Source organism: Mesoplodon bidens (assembly GCF_964165515.1).
Source record: "Mesoplodon bidens genome assembly, contig: HAP1_SCAFFOLD_1345, whole genome shotgun sequence".
Classification (NCBI taxonomy): domain Eukaryota; kingdom Metazoa; phylum Chordata; class Mammalia; order Artiodactyla; family Ziphiidae; genus Mesoplodon; species Mesoplodon bidens.
In genome coordinates, this window is record NW_027672260.1 from 1,243 (window position 1) to 19,073 (window position 17,831).

The 17,831-nt window shown below is 46.1% G+C and overlaps 2 protein-coding genes across 2 annotated transcripts; both read left to right on the forward strand.

Moving 5' to 3' along the window:
• Positions 1-263: 263 nt before the first annotated feature.
• On the forward strand, positions 264-1,186 carry LOC308610410 (olfactory receptor 5P6-like; the record flags this gene model as incomplete). Its single annotated transcript, XM_081259556.1, is given in 2 exon segments — positions 264-921; positions 924-1,186. Coding segments are annotated over 2 exon segments (921 nt in total).
• Positions 1,187-9,046: 7,860 nt separating this feature from the next.
• Positions 9,047-9,969, forward strand: LOC308610407 (olfactory receptor 5P6-like; the record flags this gene model as incomplete). Its single annotated transcript, XM_081259553.1, is given in 2 exon segments — positions 9,047-9,704; positions 9,707-9,969. Coding segments are annotated over 2 exon segments (921 nt in total).
• Positions 9,970-17,831: the final 7,862 nt, after the last annotated feature.

The window sequence follows — 17,831 nt, forward strand, 5'->3', positions numbered from 1 at the left end:
TGTTCGTGCTGAAAACAATTTTTAAAATATAGAATACTCATTATATAAATAAATAAAATTTTCTACTCTAAAATATATATAAAAATAACAGAATATAAGGTTTTTACTCTAAGGTAAAAAAAAGTCAGTCCAAACCTAACTGAATAATTTACTTGTTTATAATAAACTCTATGTGTATTAATAAAAAGAAAACCATCAAATTCAAAACTTCTTTAATGTAATGTCTCATCACAGGTTCATTTTGGTAGCAGCTACCCTATCTCATGGATTCCCAGGAGCATGGGAACAATACTGCAATGACAGGGTTCATTTTACTGGGCTTAACAAACGATCCAATTCTTCGAGTCATCCTCTTCACGATCATCCTTTGTATCTACCTGGTGACCATATGTGGCAATCTCAGCACAGTCATTCTTATCAGAGTCTCTTCTCAGCTCCATCATCCTATGTATTTTTTTCTGAGCCACCTGGCCTTTGCTGACATAGGCTATTCATCTTCTGTAACATCCAATATGCTTGCAAATTTCCTGGTGGAGAGAAATACCATCTCCTATCTTGGATGTGCCATTCAACTTGGTTCAGTTGTTTTCTTTGGGTCAACTGAATGCTTCCTTCTGGCTGCCATGGCATATGATCGCTTCGTGGCAATCTGCAGCCCACTGCTTTATTCCACCAAAATGTCCACACGAGTTTATGTTCAGTTACTCACAGTGGCTTATGTAGGTGGTTTTCTCAGTGCTTGGTCTTTTACTATTTGCTTCTATTATTCACTTTTCTGTGGACCAAATCGAGTCAATCATTTTTTCTGTGGTTTTGCTCCCTTGGTTGAACTCTCCTGTTCTGATATCAGTATCCCCGCAGTTGTCCTCTCATTTACAGCTGGCTCCATCATTGTGGTCACGGTGATTGTCATAGCCATCTCCTAATCCTCATCACCATTCTGAAGATGCGCTCCACCGAGGGGCACCGCAAGGCCTTCTGCACCTGCACGTCTCACCTCACAGCAGTCGCTCTGTTCTATGGGACCATCACATTCATTTATGTGATGCCCAAGTCCAGCTACTCAACTGATCAGAACAAGGTGGTGTCTGTGTTCTACACGGTGGTGATCCCCATGTTGAACCCCCTCATCTACAGCCTGAGGAACAGTGAGATTAATGAGGCTCTGAAGAGAGAGCTTTGTTAAAAACTTTTAACTTCTCGGTCTGTGTGTGCATCCATTCTCCTCCCAAGTTCTTTGAACATCTTTACGATCGTTACTCTGAACTCTTTCTCAGGTAGATTGCCTATCTCCATACCTCTTAGTTCTTCTGGGGTTTTACCTTGTTCCTTTGTCTGGAACATGTTCCTCTGCAGCCTCATTTTTTCTAAGTTGCTATTTTTATTTTTATATCTGTGGTAGGTTAGTTATATTTCTCAACCTTGGAGAAGTGGCCCTCTGTAGAAGGCATCCTGTGCATCCCAGCAGTGCACTCCCCTCTCATCACCCAAGCTGTATGTTCTAGGGGTTCCCCCTAAGAGGGCTGCATGGGTCCTTCTGTTGTGGTGGGCATGTGGCTGGTCTGGTGGGCTTGGATGGCTCCTCGTCTGGTTGGTTGCCAGGCCCTCCCTCGTGCGGATGCTGCTGGCTGCTGCTTAGTGGGTCCTGGTCACGGGGTGGCTGGTTGCAGAACTCTAGGGGTTCCCGGGACTCATGCTGGCTAGTGGTGGGTGGAGTCAGGGTCCCAAAGATCCTGAGACTGCTGCCCACCCACTGGCAGGTGAAGATAAGTCCTGGGGTTAGTGCCAGATGCTGGCAGGAAGAGCTGATTCCTGGAGTCTGGCTGCAGGGCTCGGAGATCCTGGAGCTCGTTTCAGATCATCGGTGTGGGGGCTGGTTCCTGACCCAGTTGGGTATGGGGTCCGGGAGGTCCTGAAGGTTGCATTGGCCTGCTAGTGGGCGGGGCCAGGGCCCAGCTGGTCCCAGGGTAGGGTCTGGCCTACGTTCTGGTGTCTACTTCTGGTGTTTCCCCCGTGGTGGGTGAGGTTGGTCTAGAGGCAGGCCTCCTGGTGGGACTGGCTGGTGTCTGCCCCCTGGTGGTTATAGCTGGGTTTTGGCCCTCTGGTGGGCAGGGCCTTGTCTAGGGCTGCGTCTAAAGGCAGCTGTGGGCTCTTTAGTCTTTTAGGCAGCCTGTCTTTAGAAGGCTGGGGCTGTGTCCTCGCCCAGTTAGTTGCTTGGCCTGAGGCGTCCCAGCGCCGGCACCTGCAGGCTGTTGGGCTAATGAGCTGGAGGAAGACTTTCAAAATGGCGCCCGCCAGCAGCGGCGTCCACGCAGCAGAAGGAGCTCCTAAGAAAAGCTGCTGCCAGTGACTTCGTCCCCAGGGCGAGCCGCAGCCATGCCCCCTGCCTCCCCGGGAGACTCTCCAAGGCCGGCAGGTAGGTCTGGCCCAGGCTCCTATCAAATTATTGCTTCTGCCCAGGTGTGCGTGGGATTTTGTGTGTGCCCCCTAAGAGTGGAGTCTCTCTTTCCCCCGGTCCTGGGGGGCTCCTGCTAACTGCCTGGAGCACTGGCCTTCAATGCCAAATGCTCTGGGGGTCGTCTTCCTGGTGCTGGACCCCCGCCTGGGTTGGGGGCCTGACGTGGGGCTCAGAACTCTCGCTCCTGTGGGAGGACCTCTGCACTATAATTATTCTCCAGTCTGAGGGTCGCCCACCCCGGGGGTAATAGGGTTTGATTATACCGCGAGTCCAACCTTTTCACCTGTTTTGTTGTGGTTCCTTCTTTGTGTATTTAGTTGTAGAAGATCTTTTCTGGTAGGTTCCAGTGTTCTTCATCGATGGTTGTTGTGCATATAGTTGTGATTTTGGTGTGCTCCCTAGAGGAGGTGAGCTCAGTGTCCTTGTACTCCGACGTCTTGGCCACTCTCCTTAATCTTGCGGTGACCTTTAAAATCGCCTCTTCCTATTTGATGAAGACTGCTTTGTTTTTCCTTTGTGCTTAGTCTAGCTTCACTTGCTCACCTCAGCTTGGGGGTAAAGAGAGAGCTTGCTAGAAAAATATTTTCTTAATCAATTTGTAATTTTTTTAGTATTTGATCTAATGATAGACCCTAAAATAACAATAAAAGGACAAAGAGTGTCTGTGGTCAAAATATATTGGTCTGTAGGTTATTAGACAATGGGAAAGCTCTTAGTAAAGGTCAGGATTAGATTTTCTGATACGAGAACGTAAATTAGAAGCCCATAGTGAGCTACCATTAATAAAATGAAATTTAATTATTAATTAGTAACACAAGTTGGTTAACATGAAAAAATACTCTGCAGAAAATTCTATAAAATTTTATTCACATCTTTTCCAAAGCTGTACTCTGCTATAAGTTAAGGTTTTTGGACCTCCAACCTTTTGAGACTGTGTCCACTTCAACAGCAGCTTGTCCTGGAATGAGTGTGATAATTATAGTTATGACTGAGTACATTCTGAGGGGAGATGACCAAGTGGAACCAGACAGTAAAATTACTGGACACGTTCTTTTTGCATGGTTATCTGTAGATGGTGGGCTTTTTGGACCCATAAATGCTGGCCTGTGTTCCTAGTCTGGCTGCAGCCTAGTTACAGGAGACTTCATAAAAGAACAGGATGAGATGCCCCTGACCAAACCAGCTGTGAATGCTTATGTCAGGTCAAAACTGGTGACTTCTCTGTGGAAATGAGCAGGGTTCCTGAATTCCTAGGGAGCGAGTGAACAAGCTCTTTAAGTGACTTTTTCGTGCTCAGATGCAGCCTGTTAAGGAAGACTGAGGGAACTAGATTGTGTTTCCCCTGTGAAGTTTAATTTATCTGTATACACTGATGACTACCATATTTATTTCTGTTTCCCTGTCCTTTATTTAGTGCTTTAGACAAAAATATTTTTGTCTGTTGAGTCTCAAGCACAAATCGTCTAAAGTAATTATCTCCTTCCACCCCCAACTTGCTCCCCTCCAATGTTCCATATCCCAATAAGAGGCACCATCATTCAATCAACATATTGATTAGAAACCTGAGGGTAATGTATTTTTCTCCCTCCACATGCTTGCACTCAGTGACAAAGTCTTGTACATTCTGAGTCCAATATTTATCTCCCGTTGCTCTTCATTTTCGTTGTCAGCACTTTTTTCCCCCAGCTACCACCTTATATATATTTTATTTTACAGTAGTACTCCTGTAATATTTGATTTTATGTGTCAATTTGGCTAGGCTACAGTGACCAGGTGTTTGGTCAAACATGAGTCTAGATGTTGCTGCGAAGGTGTTTTTTTAGATGTGATTAACATTTAAATCGGTAGACTTTGAATAAAGCAGATTACTGTCCATAATGTGGGTGGCCCTCATCCAATCAGTTGAAAGCCTTAGGAGAAAAGCCTTAAGTCCCCTTAAAAAGAAGGACTCTGTCTCCAGGATGCCTTTGGACTCAAAACTGTGACATCAACTCTTGCTGGAATTTCCAATCTCCTGGACCGCCCTGTGCATTTTGGAATTGCCGGCTCCCATAATTGTGTGAGCCAATTCCTTTAAAATAAAAACAACAACAACGTTATAGTGGTTCTGTTTCTCTGGAGAATCCTAGCTAGTAGAACTGTAACCAGCTTTCCTCTCCCCTCTCTTACTGTCTTACAACTCATTAATCTAAATAGATTGCTTTCCGGGCGGCGGGGACGGAGGTGGGCCTGGCGGGTCCGCGCGGCCTCGGGTCCGGAGCCCGGGTCCCCGCCCGCCCCAGCGCCCGCCGCCGGCCGAGCCCCGCGCCCCGTGCCTCCGTCCTGGGTCGCGGTGGTCGGAGATGCGCCCGGGTCCACGGGACAGGCGGGCGCAGAGTGGGAGGTTACGGCGCCTCCGCGGAGCATCGCGGGTCCGGGGCTGGGGGCGCCGCGGCTTGCTATGCTCTCCGCACTTTCCCGGCTCTGAAGCCTCGAGAACAAGGCTAGGCAGCAGTAGTTTAATGGGGAGTTGGCCTGCTGGGAACTAGGGGCCTGCTGGGGTCTCAGTTCTTGGCTGGCCCCGGAACACTAGGTTGCCAGGCGCGTGACGGCAGCAGGTAGGAGTGAGCCGCCGGTGCAGCGATGAGCAGGGAAGGAAGGACACTGGCTGTTGGCCTGTGAACCTGGGCAAGAATGACCAGCCAACACAATCCAGACCAAGGTCCGTGGGCCCAGCTCGGTCCTGGGCGGCTGGTCAGTGGAATCGACCTGCAGGTGTGGCTCTTGTCACTCCTGGCTTCAGGACAGATCCTGCTGATGAGCCCAGGGCACCGGCCTCAGTCCTCCAGGAGAGTGCCTTGGGAATGTCCTCTGATGAAAAAAGAACCCGCAGGCTTATAAAATAACTTGTGTGTGGAACGTTGGTGTGTTGAAAAGCAGTTCTGTGTGCTTTTCCCCCTTGGTGTGGATCAGCAGTGCTGAGGCAGCAGGCGTGATGCAGAAGTGTGAGCAGAGAGCGTCTGGAATCCCCCAACTCCAGGGGAACTAGAGGTGACAGCAAGCCAGTGAAGAGGACAGGAGCTGGGGGCGGTGGCGCTGGCGGCAGCCCAGCAGGCGCCCCTCATCTCAGGGCCCTAATCCTGGCTCCAGCCGGGTGGTCAGGGCAGCTGCAAGGTCTTCTGCGCGAGCAGAGCCCGCCGTCCTGAGCGGTTCTTCGCTGTGTTTGGGTCCTCTCCCCCCATCCAAGGGGAGAAATCTAGATGAGGTTTAAGAATTAGTGCTTTAGGGCTTCCCTGGTGGCGCAGTGGTTGAGAGTCCGCCTGCCGATGCAGGGGACGCGGGTTTGTGCCCTGGTCCAGGAAGATCCCGCATGCCGTAGAGCAGTTGGGCCCGTGAGCCATGGCCGCTGAGCCTGCGCGTCCGGAGACTGTGCTCCGCAACGGGAGAGGCCACAGCGGTGAGAGGCCCGCGTACGCCCCCCCCCCCCACACAGAATTAGTGCTTTAAGAATGTGGATCTCATAGTTGAAACCTCGGAACACGTGTTTTCAGCGCAAGGTGTTTTAAAAGTGAAGGGACGCCTCCTCCTCAAGGAGGGTATCTCCATGTGGGCAGAGCTAGAGAATAAATGGGTCTTGAATAAACAAAACAAACAAAAAATCGAAATAGATTAATTCCTTTGTTAATATCCCCCAAAGACTTTGAATAAAGGCAACAATTCTTAACATGTTTACAAAGTCCTGAATGTGTCCCTGTTATGTTTCTAGCTCTCAGCACTCTTCCCTCATTCCCCAAACATTCAAACTCTGTGTGTGCTCAGTGGCTTTGGTGGGAGATCTAGATCTGAAATGAGCAAGGGTCATGACTTCTCCTGGTTTGAGCTGGCAGCCACCACCTTGGTGGGGATTAGGGCTGGAGACAGAGTGGCTAGAGTCAGAGCCTGGTGTAAACCGTGGATTCTCCTGTGGCATGATGGCAGTTGCTGCCTTGTTTGGGGGTATGGCTGGAGCCAGAGGGGCTTGAACTACAGCCTGGAGCAAGCTGCAGCTAGTCTTGAGACATGCTGGCAGTCACACCTTGGTGGGGCTTTGGCAGAGAGGCTGCAGCTGGCGACTGGTGCAGGCTGGGGTGGGGTGTTCTGGGGCAATCCCGCAGGTTAGCCAGAGCACCAGGAACTTTTCAGTCTTCGGCCTCTGCACTGATATTGAGAGCAAGCAAGTCTGTGGGTGTGCTTTTCAAGAGCAGAGTCTCAGTTTCCTACAGCCTTCTGGTAAGCCCCACTGGTTTTCAAAACCAGGAAATGGGGCTTATCCTCCTGGCGCTTGACCCCAGGGTTGGGGTGCCCACTGTGGGGCTGAAACCTCTCTCTTCTTAGAGAGTATCCCTGAGCCTGTGCTATTCTCCTCCTCTGGGTTGCCCACTGAGGGTGTGGGTCCCAACTCGATCACTTCTCCTCTGCTACTAGACTCTGTGTGGTTCTTTCTTTGGTTGTAGAAGAGTCATTTGTCTAGTTTTCAGGTTATCCTCAGAGAAAGCTGCTATATATATATATATATTTGTAATTTTGATGTGTTTGTGGGAGGTGAGCTCAGGGTCCTCCTAATCTGCTATCTTGATCGCACATTCTTCTACCATTTTATATTGGTAGTGTAGTCCTTAACCTGATGTATTAAACAGAACAAATGTTTAGCTATGAGATAATTTATTATAGTATACTTCCAATAATTATCAAATGGAAGTGCACAAACAAGTAGAAAAAGAAAGAAACTGGTCGCTTGGAGAATTGACAGAATCCTTAAATATTAGTTATATTTGTGTGAGGTGCACTGCTCAATATTCACTGGAGAATGTGATAATGACCCCTGGTGCTTTTGAATTCACATTTGAATCTCAAGAATCTTCAGAGGTTTATCCTCAAAGGCAAACACTAAAATAGCACAGCTCTTATAGTACAACAATGACTCTGAATTTATTACTGTAAGATGAATGAATTCTCATTTTTAGAGGTAAGATATTTGGCTTTTGTGAGTTAATCAGTTGTCCTGATTTTCAATAACCATTTGAGAACACTTTACTCTCTAAAGTTGTATCTGTTCTCACAAGCCAGGAGAAACAGGGCAGATGCTATCCAGCAGCCAGCTAGCAAGTAACCTTAGCTGAATTAACCTGTTTCTATAGTCTACTTAGTGTATAAATAGGCATAATTCAAGTTACCATGATTCCTCATTTTTCCACCCGTAAGACCAGAAACTCACATGGTCTTTCAACGATATTAAACTGGGTACTCAGCCAATAAGTATTATACTATAAAATTCACTACATTTAAGGTGCTTTGGGGACTTGCTGTTTGTGCATATGTTGGAAAGACTTCCTTTGCTTATTGTTCTGAAGGCTTAGGCTTACAGGCAACCAGAGGCTTTGGGGCAAAGTTGAGAATACAAAGCCAGAGAACTTGGAGATGAGTTTCAGCCTGGCAACTTGCTGGGCGAACCTGGGTACACTTCTTAACTTTTTAAGCTGGAACTTTATTCACCCAGCTATACCCACCAGGGGGCAGACATCAGCAAGTCCCACCATGGACTTGATATATTGATATATATATATATATATCAATATATTATGTTGAAATGAATACTATTTTGTTCTATATTACTCCAATTTGAAAACATAATTACATTAGGAAATGATCAGATTTGAGTGAATGTAGTTTAATTATGTCCTAGATATTACACATGTAAGATTTTGCACAGTAATTATTTTGATATTTCAAACTAATTGGGAAAACAATATTTAATTGTAAATGTGAAATAAACATAATACATTTATAATAGCTGACTTCATTTATAACCTTAATTCGAACTTTCTTTCCCCTTCTTTGTCCAACTAAGAAAATTGTATTTCTCCTTTTAAAAACATGGTCTTGTTTTATTGAGAGAATTTTGTAACCTTTGTGATTACCTAGGCACCTCTTTTATACTTTAGCTGTCAGAAAGTAGCAACGTAATTTGTTATCCACCCATTTCCAAGAGACTTGACTTCATCATAAGTATTCTTTAATTTCATTTATAGCATAGCTACTAAAGGAATGGACTGTATTCAAACTACCTGAGAGTCACGTCTTTGATTCTACAATTTGCTATGGAAACTTAGCTCAGTTACGTTGCCAAATTCAGTTTCATTGTCTACACATGAGATTAAATACTTAATATTATTTCATACAAATTAAAATAGAAATAAATAGAAAATTCTTAACCCAAGGCTTGCCATTTAGTAAATATTCAATAACCGTTAGGTATTATATAATATAAAGAGGGAAAGATATACATTATTTGAAGCAGGTTTTCCCGTGTTCGTGCTGAAAACAATTTTTAAAATATAGAATACTCATTATATAAATAAATAAAATTTTCTACTCTAAAATATATATAAAAATAACAGAATATAAGGTTTTTACTCTAAGGTAAAAAAAAGTCAGTCCAAACCTAACTGAATAATTTACTTGTTTATAATAAACTCTATGTGTATTAATAAAAAGAAAACCATCAAATTCAAAACTTCTTTAATGTAATGTCTCATCACAGGTTCATTTTGGTAGCAGCTACCCTATCTCATGGATTCCCAGGAGCATGGGAACAATACTGCAATGACAGGGTTCATTTTACTGGGCTTAACAAACGATCCAATTCTTCGAGTCATCCTCTTCACGATCATCCTTTGTATCTACCTGGTGACCATATGTGGCAATCTCAGCACAGTCATTCTTATCAGAGTCTCTTCTCAGCTCCATCATCCTATGTATTTTTTTCTGAGCCACCTGGCCTTTGCTGACATAGGCTATTCATCTTCTGTAACATCCAATATGCTTGCAAATTTCCTGGTGGAGAGAAATACCATCTCCTATCTTGGATGTGCCATTCAACTTGGTTCAGTTGTTTTCTTTGGGTCAACTGAATGCTTCCTTCTGGCTGCCATGGCATATGATCGCTTCGTGGCAATCTGCAGCCCACTGCTTTATTCCACCAAAATGTCCACACGAGTTTATGTTCAGTTACTCACAGTGGCTTATGTAGGTGGTTTTCTCAGTGCTTGGTCTTTTACTATTTGCTTCTATTATTCACTTTTCTGTGGACCAAATCGAGTCAATCATTTTTTCTGTGGTTTTGCTCCCTTGGTTGAACTCTCCTGTTCTGATATCAGTATCCCCGCAGTTGTCCTCTCATTTACAGCTGGCTCCATCATTGTGGTCACGGTGATTGTCATAGCCATCTCCTAATCCTCATCACCATTCTGAAGATGCGCTCCACCGAGGGGCACCGCAAGGCCTTCTGCACCTGCACGTCTCACCTCACAGCAGTCGCTCTGTTCTATGGGACCATCACATTCATTTATGTGATGCCCAAGTCCAGCTACTCAACTGATCAGAACAAGGTGGTGTCTGTGTTCTACACGGTGGTGATCCCCATGTTGAACCCCCTCATCTACAGCCTGAGGAACAGTGAGATTAATGAGGCTCTGAAGAGAGAGCTTTGTTAAAAACTTTTAACTTCTCGGTCTGTGTGTGCATCCATTCTCCTCCCAAGTTCTTTGAACATCTTTACGATCGTTACTCTGAACTCTTTCTCAGGTAGATTGCCTATCTCCATACCTCTTAGTTCTTCTGGGGTTTTACCTTGTTCCTTTGTCTGGAACATGTTCCTCTGCAGCCTCATTTTTTCTAAGTTGCTATTTTTATTTTTATATCTGTGGTAGGTTAGTTATATTTCTCAACCTTGGAGAAGTGGCCCTCTGTAGAAGGCATCCTGTGCATCCCAGCAGTGCACTCCCCTCTCATCACCCAAGCTGTATGTTCTAGGGGTTCCCCCTAAGAGGGCTGCATGGGTCCTTCTGTTGTGGTGGGCATGTGGCTGGTCTGGTGGGCTTGGATGGCTCCTCGTCTGGTTGGTTGCCAGGCCCTCCCTCGTGCGGATGCTGCTGGCTGCTGCTTAGTGGGTCCTGGTCACGGGGTGGCTGGTTGCAGAACTCTAGGGGTTCCCGGGACTCATGCTGGCTAGTGGTGGGTGGAGTCAGGGTCCCAAAGATCCTGAGACTGCTGCCCACCCACTGGCAGGTGAAGATAAGTCCTGGGGTTAGTGCCAGATGCTGGCAGGAAGAGCTGATTCCTGGAGTCTGGCTGCAGGGCTCGGAGATCCTGGAGCTCGTTTCAGATCATCGGTGTGGGGGCTGGTTCCTGACCCAGTTGGGTATGGGGTCCGGGAGGTCCTGAAGGTTGCATTGGCCTGCTAGTGGGCGGGGCCAGGGCCCAGCTGGTCCCAGGGTAGGGTCTGGCCTACGTTCTGGTGTCTACTTCTGGTGTTTCCCCCGTGGTGGGTGAGGTTGGTCTAGAGGCAGGCCTCCTGGTGGGACTGGCTGGTGTCTGCCCCCTGGTGGTTATAGCTGGGTTTTGGCCCTCTGGTGGGCAGGGCCTTGTCTAGGGCTGCGTCTAAAGGCAGCTGTGGGCTCTTTAGTCTTTTAGGCAGCCTGTCTTTAGAAGGCTGGGGCTGTGTCCTCGCCCAGTTAGTTGCTTGGCCTGAGGCGTCCCAGCGCCGGCACCTGCAGGCTGTTGGGCTAATGAGCTGGAGGAAGACTTTCAAAATGGCGCCCGCCAGCAGCGGCGTCCACGCAGCAGAAGGAGCTCCTAAGAAAAGCTGCTGCCAGTGACTTCGTCCCCAGGGCGAGCCGCAGCCATGCCCCCTGCCTCCCCGGGAGACTCTCCAAGGCCGGCAGGTAGGTCTGGCCCAGGCTCCTATCAAATTATTGCTTCTGCCCAGGTGTGCGTGGGATTTTGTGTGTGCCCCCTAAGAGTGGAGTCTCTCTTTCCCCCGGTCCTGGGGGGCTCCTGCTAACTGCCTGGAGCACTGGCCTTCAATGCCAAATGCTCTGGGGGTCGTCTTCCTGGTGCTGGACCCCCGCCTGGGTTGGGGGCCTGACGTGGGGCTCAGAACTCTCGCTCCTGTGGGAGGACCTCTGCACTATAATTATTCTCCAGTCTGAGGGTCGCCCACCCCGGGGGTAATAGGGTTTGATTATACCGCGAGTCCAACCTTTTCACCTGTTTTGTTGTGGTTCCTTCTTTGTGTATTTAGTTGTAGAAGATCTTTTCTGGTAGGTTCCAGTGTTCTTCATCGATGGTTGTTGTGCATATAGTTGTGATTTTGGTGTGCTCCCTAGAGGAGGTGAGCTCAGTGTCCTTGTACTCCGACGTCTTGGCCACTCTCCTTAATCTTGCGGTGACCTTTAAAATCGCCTCTTCCTATTTGATGAAGACTGCTTTGTTTTTCCTTTGTGCTTAGTCTAGCTTCACTTGCTCACCTCAGCTTGGGGGTAAAGAGAGAGCTTGCTAGAAAAATATTTTCTTAATCAATTTGTAATTTTTTTAGTATTTGATCTAATGATAGACCCTAAAATAACAATAAAAGGACAAAGAGTGTCTGTGGTCAAAATATATTGGTCTGTAGGTTATTAGACAATGGGAAAGCTCTTAGTAAAGGTCAGGATTAGATTTTCTGATACGAGAACGTAAATTAGAAGCCCATAGTGAGCTACCATTAATAAAATGAAATTTAATTATTAATTAGTAACACAAGTTGGTTAACATGAAAAAATACTCTGCAGAAAATTCTATAAAATTTTATTCACATCTTTTCCAAAGCTGTACTCTGCTATAAGTTAAGGTTTTTGGACCTCCAACCTTTTGAGACTGTGTCCACTTCAACAGCAGCTTGTCCTGGAATGAGTGTGATAATTATAGTTATGACTGAGTACATTCTGAGGGGAGATGACCAAGTGGAACCAGACAGTAAAATTACTGGACACGTTCTTTTTGCATGGTTATCTGTAGATGGTGGGCTTTTTGGACCCATAAATGCTGGCCTGTGTTCCTAGTCTGGCTGCAGCCTAGTTACAGGAGACTTCATAAAAGAACAGGATGAGATGCCCCTGACCAAACCAGCTGTGAATGCTTATGTCAGGTCAAAACTGGTGACTTCTCTGTGGAAATGAGCAGGGTTCCTGAATTCCTAGGGAGCGAGTGAACAAGCTCTTTAAGTGACTTTTTCGTGCTCAGATGCAGCCTGTTAAGGAAGACTGAGGGAACTAGATTGTGTTTCCCCTGTGAAGTTTAATTTATCTGTATACACTGATGACTACCATATTTATTTCTGTTTCCCTGTCCTTTATTTAGTGCTTTAGACAAAAATATTTTTGTCTGTTGAGTCTCAAGCACAAATCGTCTAAAGTAATTATCTCCTTCCACCCCCAACTTGCTCCCCTCCAATGTTCCATATCCCAATAAGAGGCACCATCATTCAATCAACATATTGATTAGAAACCTGAGGGTAATGTATTTTTCTCCCTCCACATGCTTGCACTCAGTGACAAAGTCTTGTACATTCTGAGTCCAATATTTATCTCCCGTTGCTCTTCATTTTCGTTGTCAGCACTTTTTTCCCCCAGCTACCACCTTATATATATTTTATTTTACAGTAGTACTCCTGTAATATTTGATTTTATGTGTCAATTTGGCTAGGCTACAGTGACCAGGTGTTTGGTCAAACATGAGTCTAGATGTTGCTGCGAAGGTGTTTTTTTAGATGTGATTAACATTTAAATCGGTAGACTTTGAATAAAGCAGATTACTGTCCATAATGTGGGTGGCCCTCATCCAATCAGTTGAAAGCCTTAGGAGAAAAGCCTTAAGTCCCCTTAAAAAGAAGGACTCTGTCTCCAGGATGCCTTTGGACTCAAAACTGTGACATCAACTCTTGCTGGAATTTCCAATCTCCTGGACCGCCCTGTGCATTTTGGAATTGCCGGCTCCCATAATTGTGTGAGCCAATTCCTTTAAAATAAAAACAACAACAACGTTATAGTGGTTCTGTTTCTCTGGAGAATCCTAGCTAGTAGAACTGTAACCAGCTTTCCTCTCCCCTCTCTTACTGTCTTACAACTCATTAATCTAAATAGATTGCTTTCCGGGCGGCGGGGACGGAGGTGGGCCTGGCGGGTCCGCGCGGCCTCGGGTCCGGAGCCCGGGTCCCCGCCCGCCCCAGCGCCCGCCGCCGGCCGAGCCCCGCGCCCCGTGCCTCCGTCCTGGGTCGCGGTGGTCGGAGATGCGCCCGGGTCCACGGGACAGGCGGGCGCAGAGTGGGAGGTTACGGCGCCTCCGCGGAGCATCGCGGGTCCGGGGCTGGGGGCGCCGCGGCTTGCTATGCTCTCCGCACTTTCCCGGCTCTGAAGCCTCGAGAACAAGGCTAGGCAGCAGTAGTTTAATGGGGAGTTGGCCTGCTGGGAACTAGGGGCCTGCTGGGGTCTCAGTTCTTGGCTGGCCCCGGAACACTAGGTTGCCAGGCGCGTGACGGCAGCAGGTAGGAGTGAGCCGCCGGTGCAGCGATGAGCAGGGAAGGAAGGACACTGGCTGTTGGCCTGTGAACCTGGGCAAGAATGACCAGCCAACACAATCCAGACCAAGGTCCGTGGGCCCAGCTCGGTCCTGGGCGGCTGGTCAGTGGAATCGACCTGCAGGTGTGGCTCTTGTCACTCCTGGCTTCAGGACAGATCCTGCTGATGAGCCCAGGGCACCGGCCTCAGTCCTCCAGGAGAGTGCCTTGGGAATGTCCTCTGATGAAAAAAGAACCCGCAGGCTTATAAAATAACTTGTGTGTGGAACGTTGGTGTGTTGAAAAGCAGTTCTGTGTGCTTTTCCCCCTTGGTGTGGATCAGCAGTGCTGAGGCAGCAGGCGTGATGCAGAAGTGTGAGCAGAGAGCGTCTGGAATCCCCCAACTCCAGGGGAACTAGAGGTGACAGCAAGCCAGTGAAGAGGACAGGAGCTGGGGGCGGTGGCGCTGGCGGCAGCCCAGCAGGCGCCCCTCATCTCAGGGCCCTAATCCTGGCTCCAGCCGGGTGGTCAGGGCAGCTGCAAGGTCTTCTGCGCGAGCAGAGCCCGCCGTCCTGAGCGGTTCTTCGCTGTGTTTGGGTCCTCTCCCCCCATCCAAGGGGAGAAATCTAGATGAGGTTTAAGAATTAGTGCTTTAGGGCTTCCCTGGTGGCGCAGTGGTTGAGAGTCCGCCTGCCGATGCAGGGGACGCGGGTTTGTGCCCTGGTCCAGGAAGATCCCGCATGCCGTAGAGCAGTTGGGCCCGTGAGCCATGGCCGCTGAGCCTGCGCGTCCGGAGACTGTGCTCCGCAACGGGAGAGGCCACAGCGGTGAGAGGCCCGCGTACGCCCCCCCCCACACACACACACAGAATTAGTGCTTTAAGAATGTGGATCTCATAGTTGAAACCTCGGAACACGTGTTTTCAGCGCAAGGTGTTTTAAAAGTGAAGGGACGCCTCCTCAAGGAGGGTATCTCCATGTGGGCAGAACTAGAGAATAAATGGGTCTTGAATAAACAAAACAAACAAAAAATCGAAATAGATTAATTCCTTTGTTAATATCCCCCAAAGACTTTGAATAAAGGCAACAATTCTTAACATGTTTACAAAGTCCTGAATGTGTCCCTGTTATGTTTCTAGCTCTCAGCACTCTTCCCTCATTCCCCAAACATTCAAACTCTGTGTGTGCTCAGTGGCTTTGGTGGGAGATCTAGATCTGAAATGAGCAAGGGTCATGACTTCTCCTGGTTTGAGCTGGCAGCCACCACCTTGGTGGGGATTAGGGCTGGAGACAGAGTGGCTAGAGTCAGAGCCTGGTGTAAACCGTGGATTCTCCTGTGGCATGATGGCAGTTGCTGCCTTGTTTGGGGGTATGGCTGGAGCCAGAGGGGCTTGAACTACAGCCTGGAGCAAGCTGCAGCTAGTCTTGAGACATGCTGGCAGTCACACCTTGGTGGGGCTTTGGCAGAGAGGCTGCAGCTGGTGACTGGTGCAGGCTGGGGTGGGGTGTTCTGGGGCAATCCCGCAGGTTAGCCAGAGCACCAGGAACTTTTCAGTCTTCGGCCTCTGCACTGATATTGAGAGCAAGCAAGTCTGTGGGTGTGCTTTTCAAGAGCAGAGTCTCAGTTTCCTACAGCCTTCTGGTAAGCCCCACTGGTTTTCAAAACCAGGAAATGGGGCTTATCCTCCTGGCGCTTGACCCCAGGGTTGGGGTGCCCACTGTGGGGCTGAAACCTCTCTCTTCTTAGAGAGTATCCCTGAGCCTGTGCTATTCTCCTCCTCTGGGTTGCCCACTGAGGGTGTGGGTCCCAACTCGATCACTTCTCCTCTGCTACTAGACTCTGTGTGGTTCTTTCTTTGGTTGTAGAAGAGTCATTTGTCTAGTTTTCAGGTTATCCTCAGAGAAAGCTGCTATATATATATATATATTTGTAATTTTGATGTGTTTGTGGGAGGTGAGCTCAGGGTCCTCCTAATCTGCTACCTTGATCGCACATTCTTCTACCATTTTATATTGGTAGTGTAGTCCTTAACCTGATGTATTAAACAGAACAAATGTTTAGCTATGAGATAATTTATTATAGTATACTTCCAATAATTATCAAATGGAAGTGCACAAACAAGTAGAAAAAGAAAGAAACTGGTCGCTTGGAGAATTGACAGAATCCTTAAATATTAGTTATATTTGTGTGAGGTGCACTGCTCAATATTCACTGGAGAATGTGATAATGACCCCTGGTGCTTTTGAATTCACATTTGAATCTCAAGAATCTTCAGAGGTTTATCCTCAAAGGCAAACACTAAAATAGCACAGCTCTTATAGTACAACAATGACTCTGAATTTATTACTGTAAGATGAATGAATTCTCATTTTTAGAGGTAAGATATTTGGCTTTTGTGAGTTAATCAGTTGTCCTGATTTTCAATAACCATTTGAGAACACTTTACTCTCTAAAGTTGTATCTGTTCTCACAAGCCAGGAGAAACAGGGCAGATGCTATCCAGCAGCCAGCTAGCAAGTAACCTTAGCTGAATTAACCTGTTTCTATAGTCTACTTAGTGTATAAATAGGCATAATTCAAGTTACCATGATTCCTCATTTTTCCACCCGTAAGACCAGAAACTCACATGGTCTTTCAACGATATTAAACTGGGTACTCAGCCAATAAGTATTATACTATAAAATTCACTACATTTAAGGTGCTTTGGGGACTTGCTGTTTGTGCATATGTTGGAAAGACTTCCTTTGCTTATTGTTCTGAAGGCTTAGGCTTACAGGCAACCAGAGGCTTTGGGGCAAAGTTGAGAATACAAAGCCAGAGAACTTGGAGATGAGTTTCAGCCTGGCAACTTGCTGGGCGAACCTGGGTACACTTCTTAACTTTTTAAGCTGGAACTTTATTCACCCAGCTATACCCACCAGGGGGCAGACATCAGCAAGTCCCACCATGGACTTGATATATTGATATATATATATATATATCAATATATTATGTTGAAATGAATACTATTTTGTTCTATATTACTCCAATTTGAAAACATAATTACATTAGGAAATGATCAGATTTGAGTGAATGTAGTTTAATTATGTCCTAGATATTACACATGTAAGATTTTGCACAGTAATTATTTTGATATTTCAAACTAATTGGGAAAACAATATTTAATTGTAAATGTGAAATAAACATAATACATTTATAATAGCTGACTTCATTTATAACCTTAATTCGAACTTTCTTTCCCCTTCTTTGTCCAACTAAGAAAATTGTATTTCTCCTTTTAAAAACATGGTCTTGTTTTATTGAGAGAATTTTGTAACCTTTGTGATTACCTAGGCACCTCTTTTATACTTTAGCTGTCAGAAAGTAGCAACGTAATTTGTTATCCACCCATTTCCAAGAGACTTGACTTCATCATAAGTATTCTTTAATTTCATTTATAGCATAGCTACTAAAGGAATGGACTGTATTCAAACTACCTGAGAGTCACGTCTTTGATTCTACAATTTGCTATGGAAACTTAGCTCAGTTACGTTGCCAAATTCAGTTTCATTGTCTACACATGAGATTAAATACTTAATATTATTTCATACAAATTAAAATAGAAATAAATAGAAAATTCTTAACCCAAGGCTTGCCATTTAGTAAATATTCAATAACCGTTAGGTATTATATAATATAAAGAGGGAAAGATATACATTATTTGAAGCAGGTTTTCCCGTGTTCGTGCTGAAAACAATTTTTAAAATATAGAATACTCATTATATAAATAAATAAAATTTTCTACTCTAAAATATATATAAAAATAACAGAATATAAGGTTTTTACTCTAAGGTAAAAAAAAGTCAGTCCAAACCTAACTGAATAATTTACTTGTTTATAATAAACTCTATGTGTATTAATAAAAAGAAAACCATCAAATTCAAAACTTCTTTAATGTAATGTCTCATCACAGGTTCATTTTGGTAGCAGCTACCCTATCTC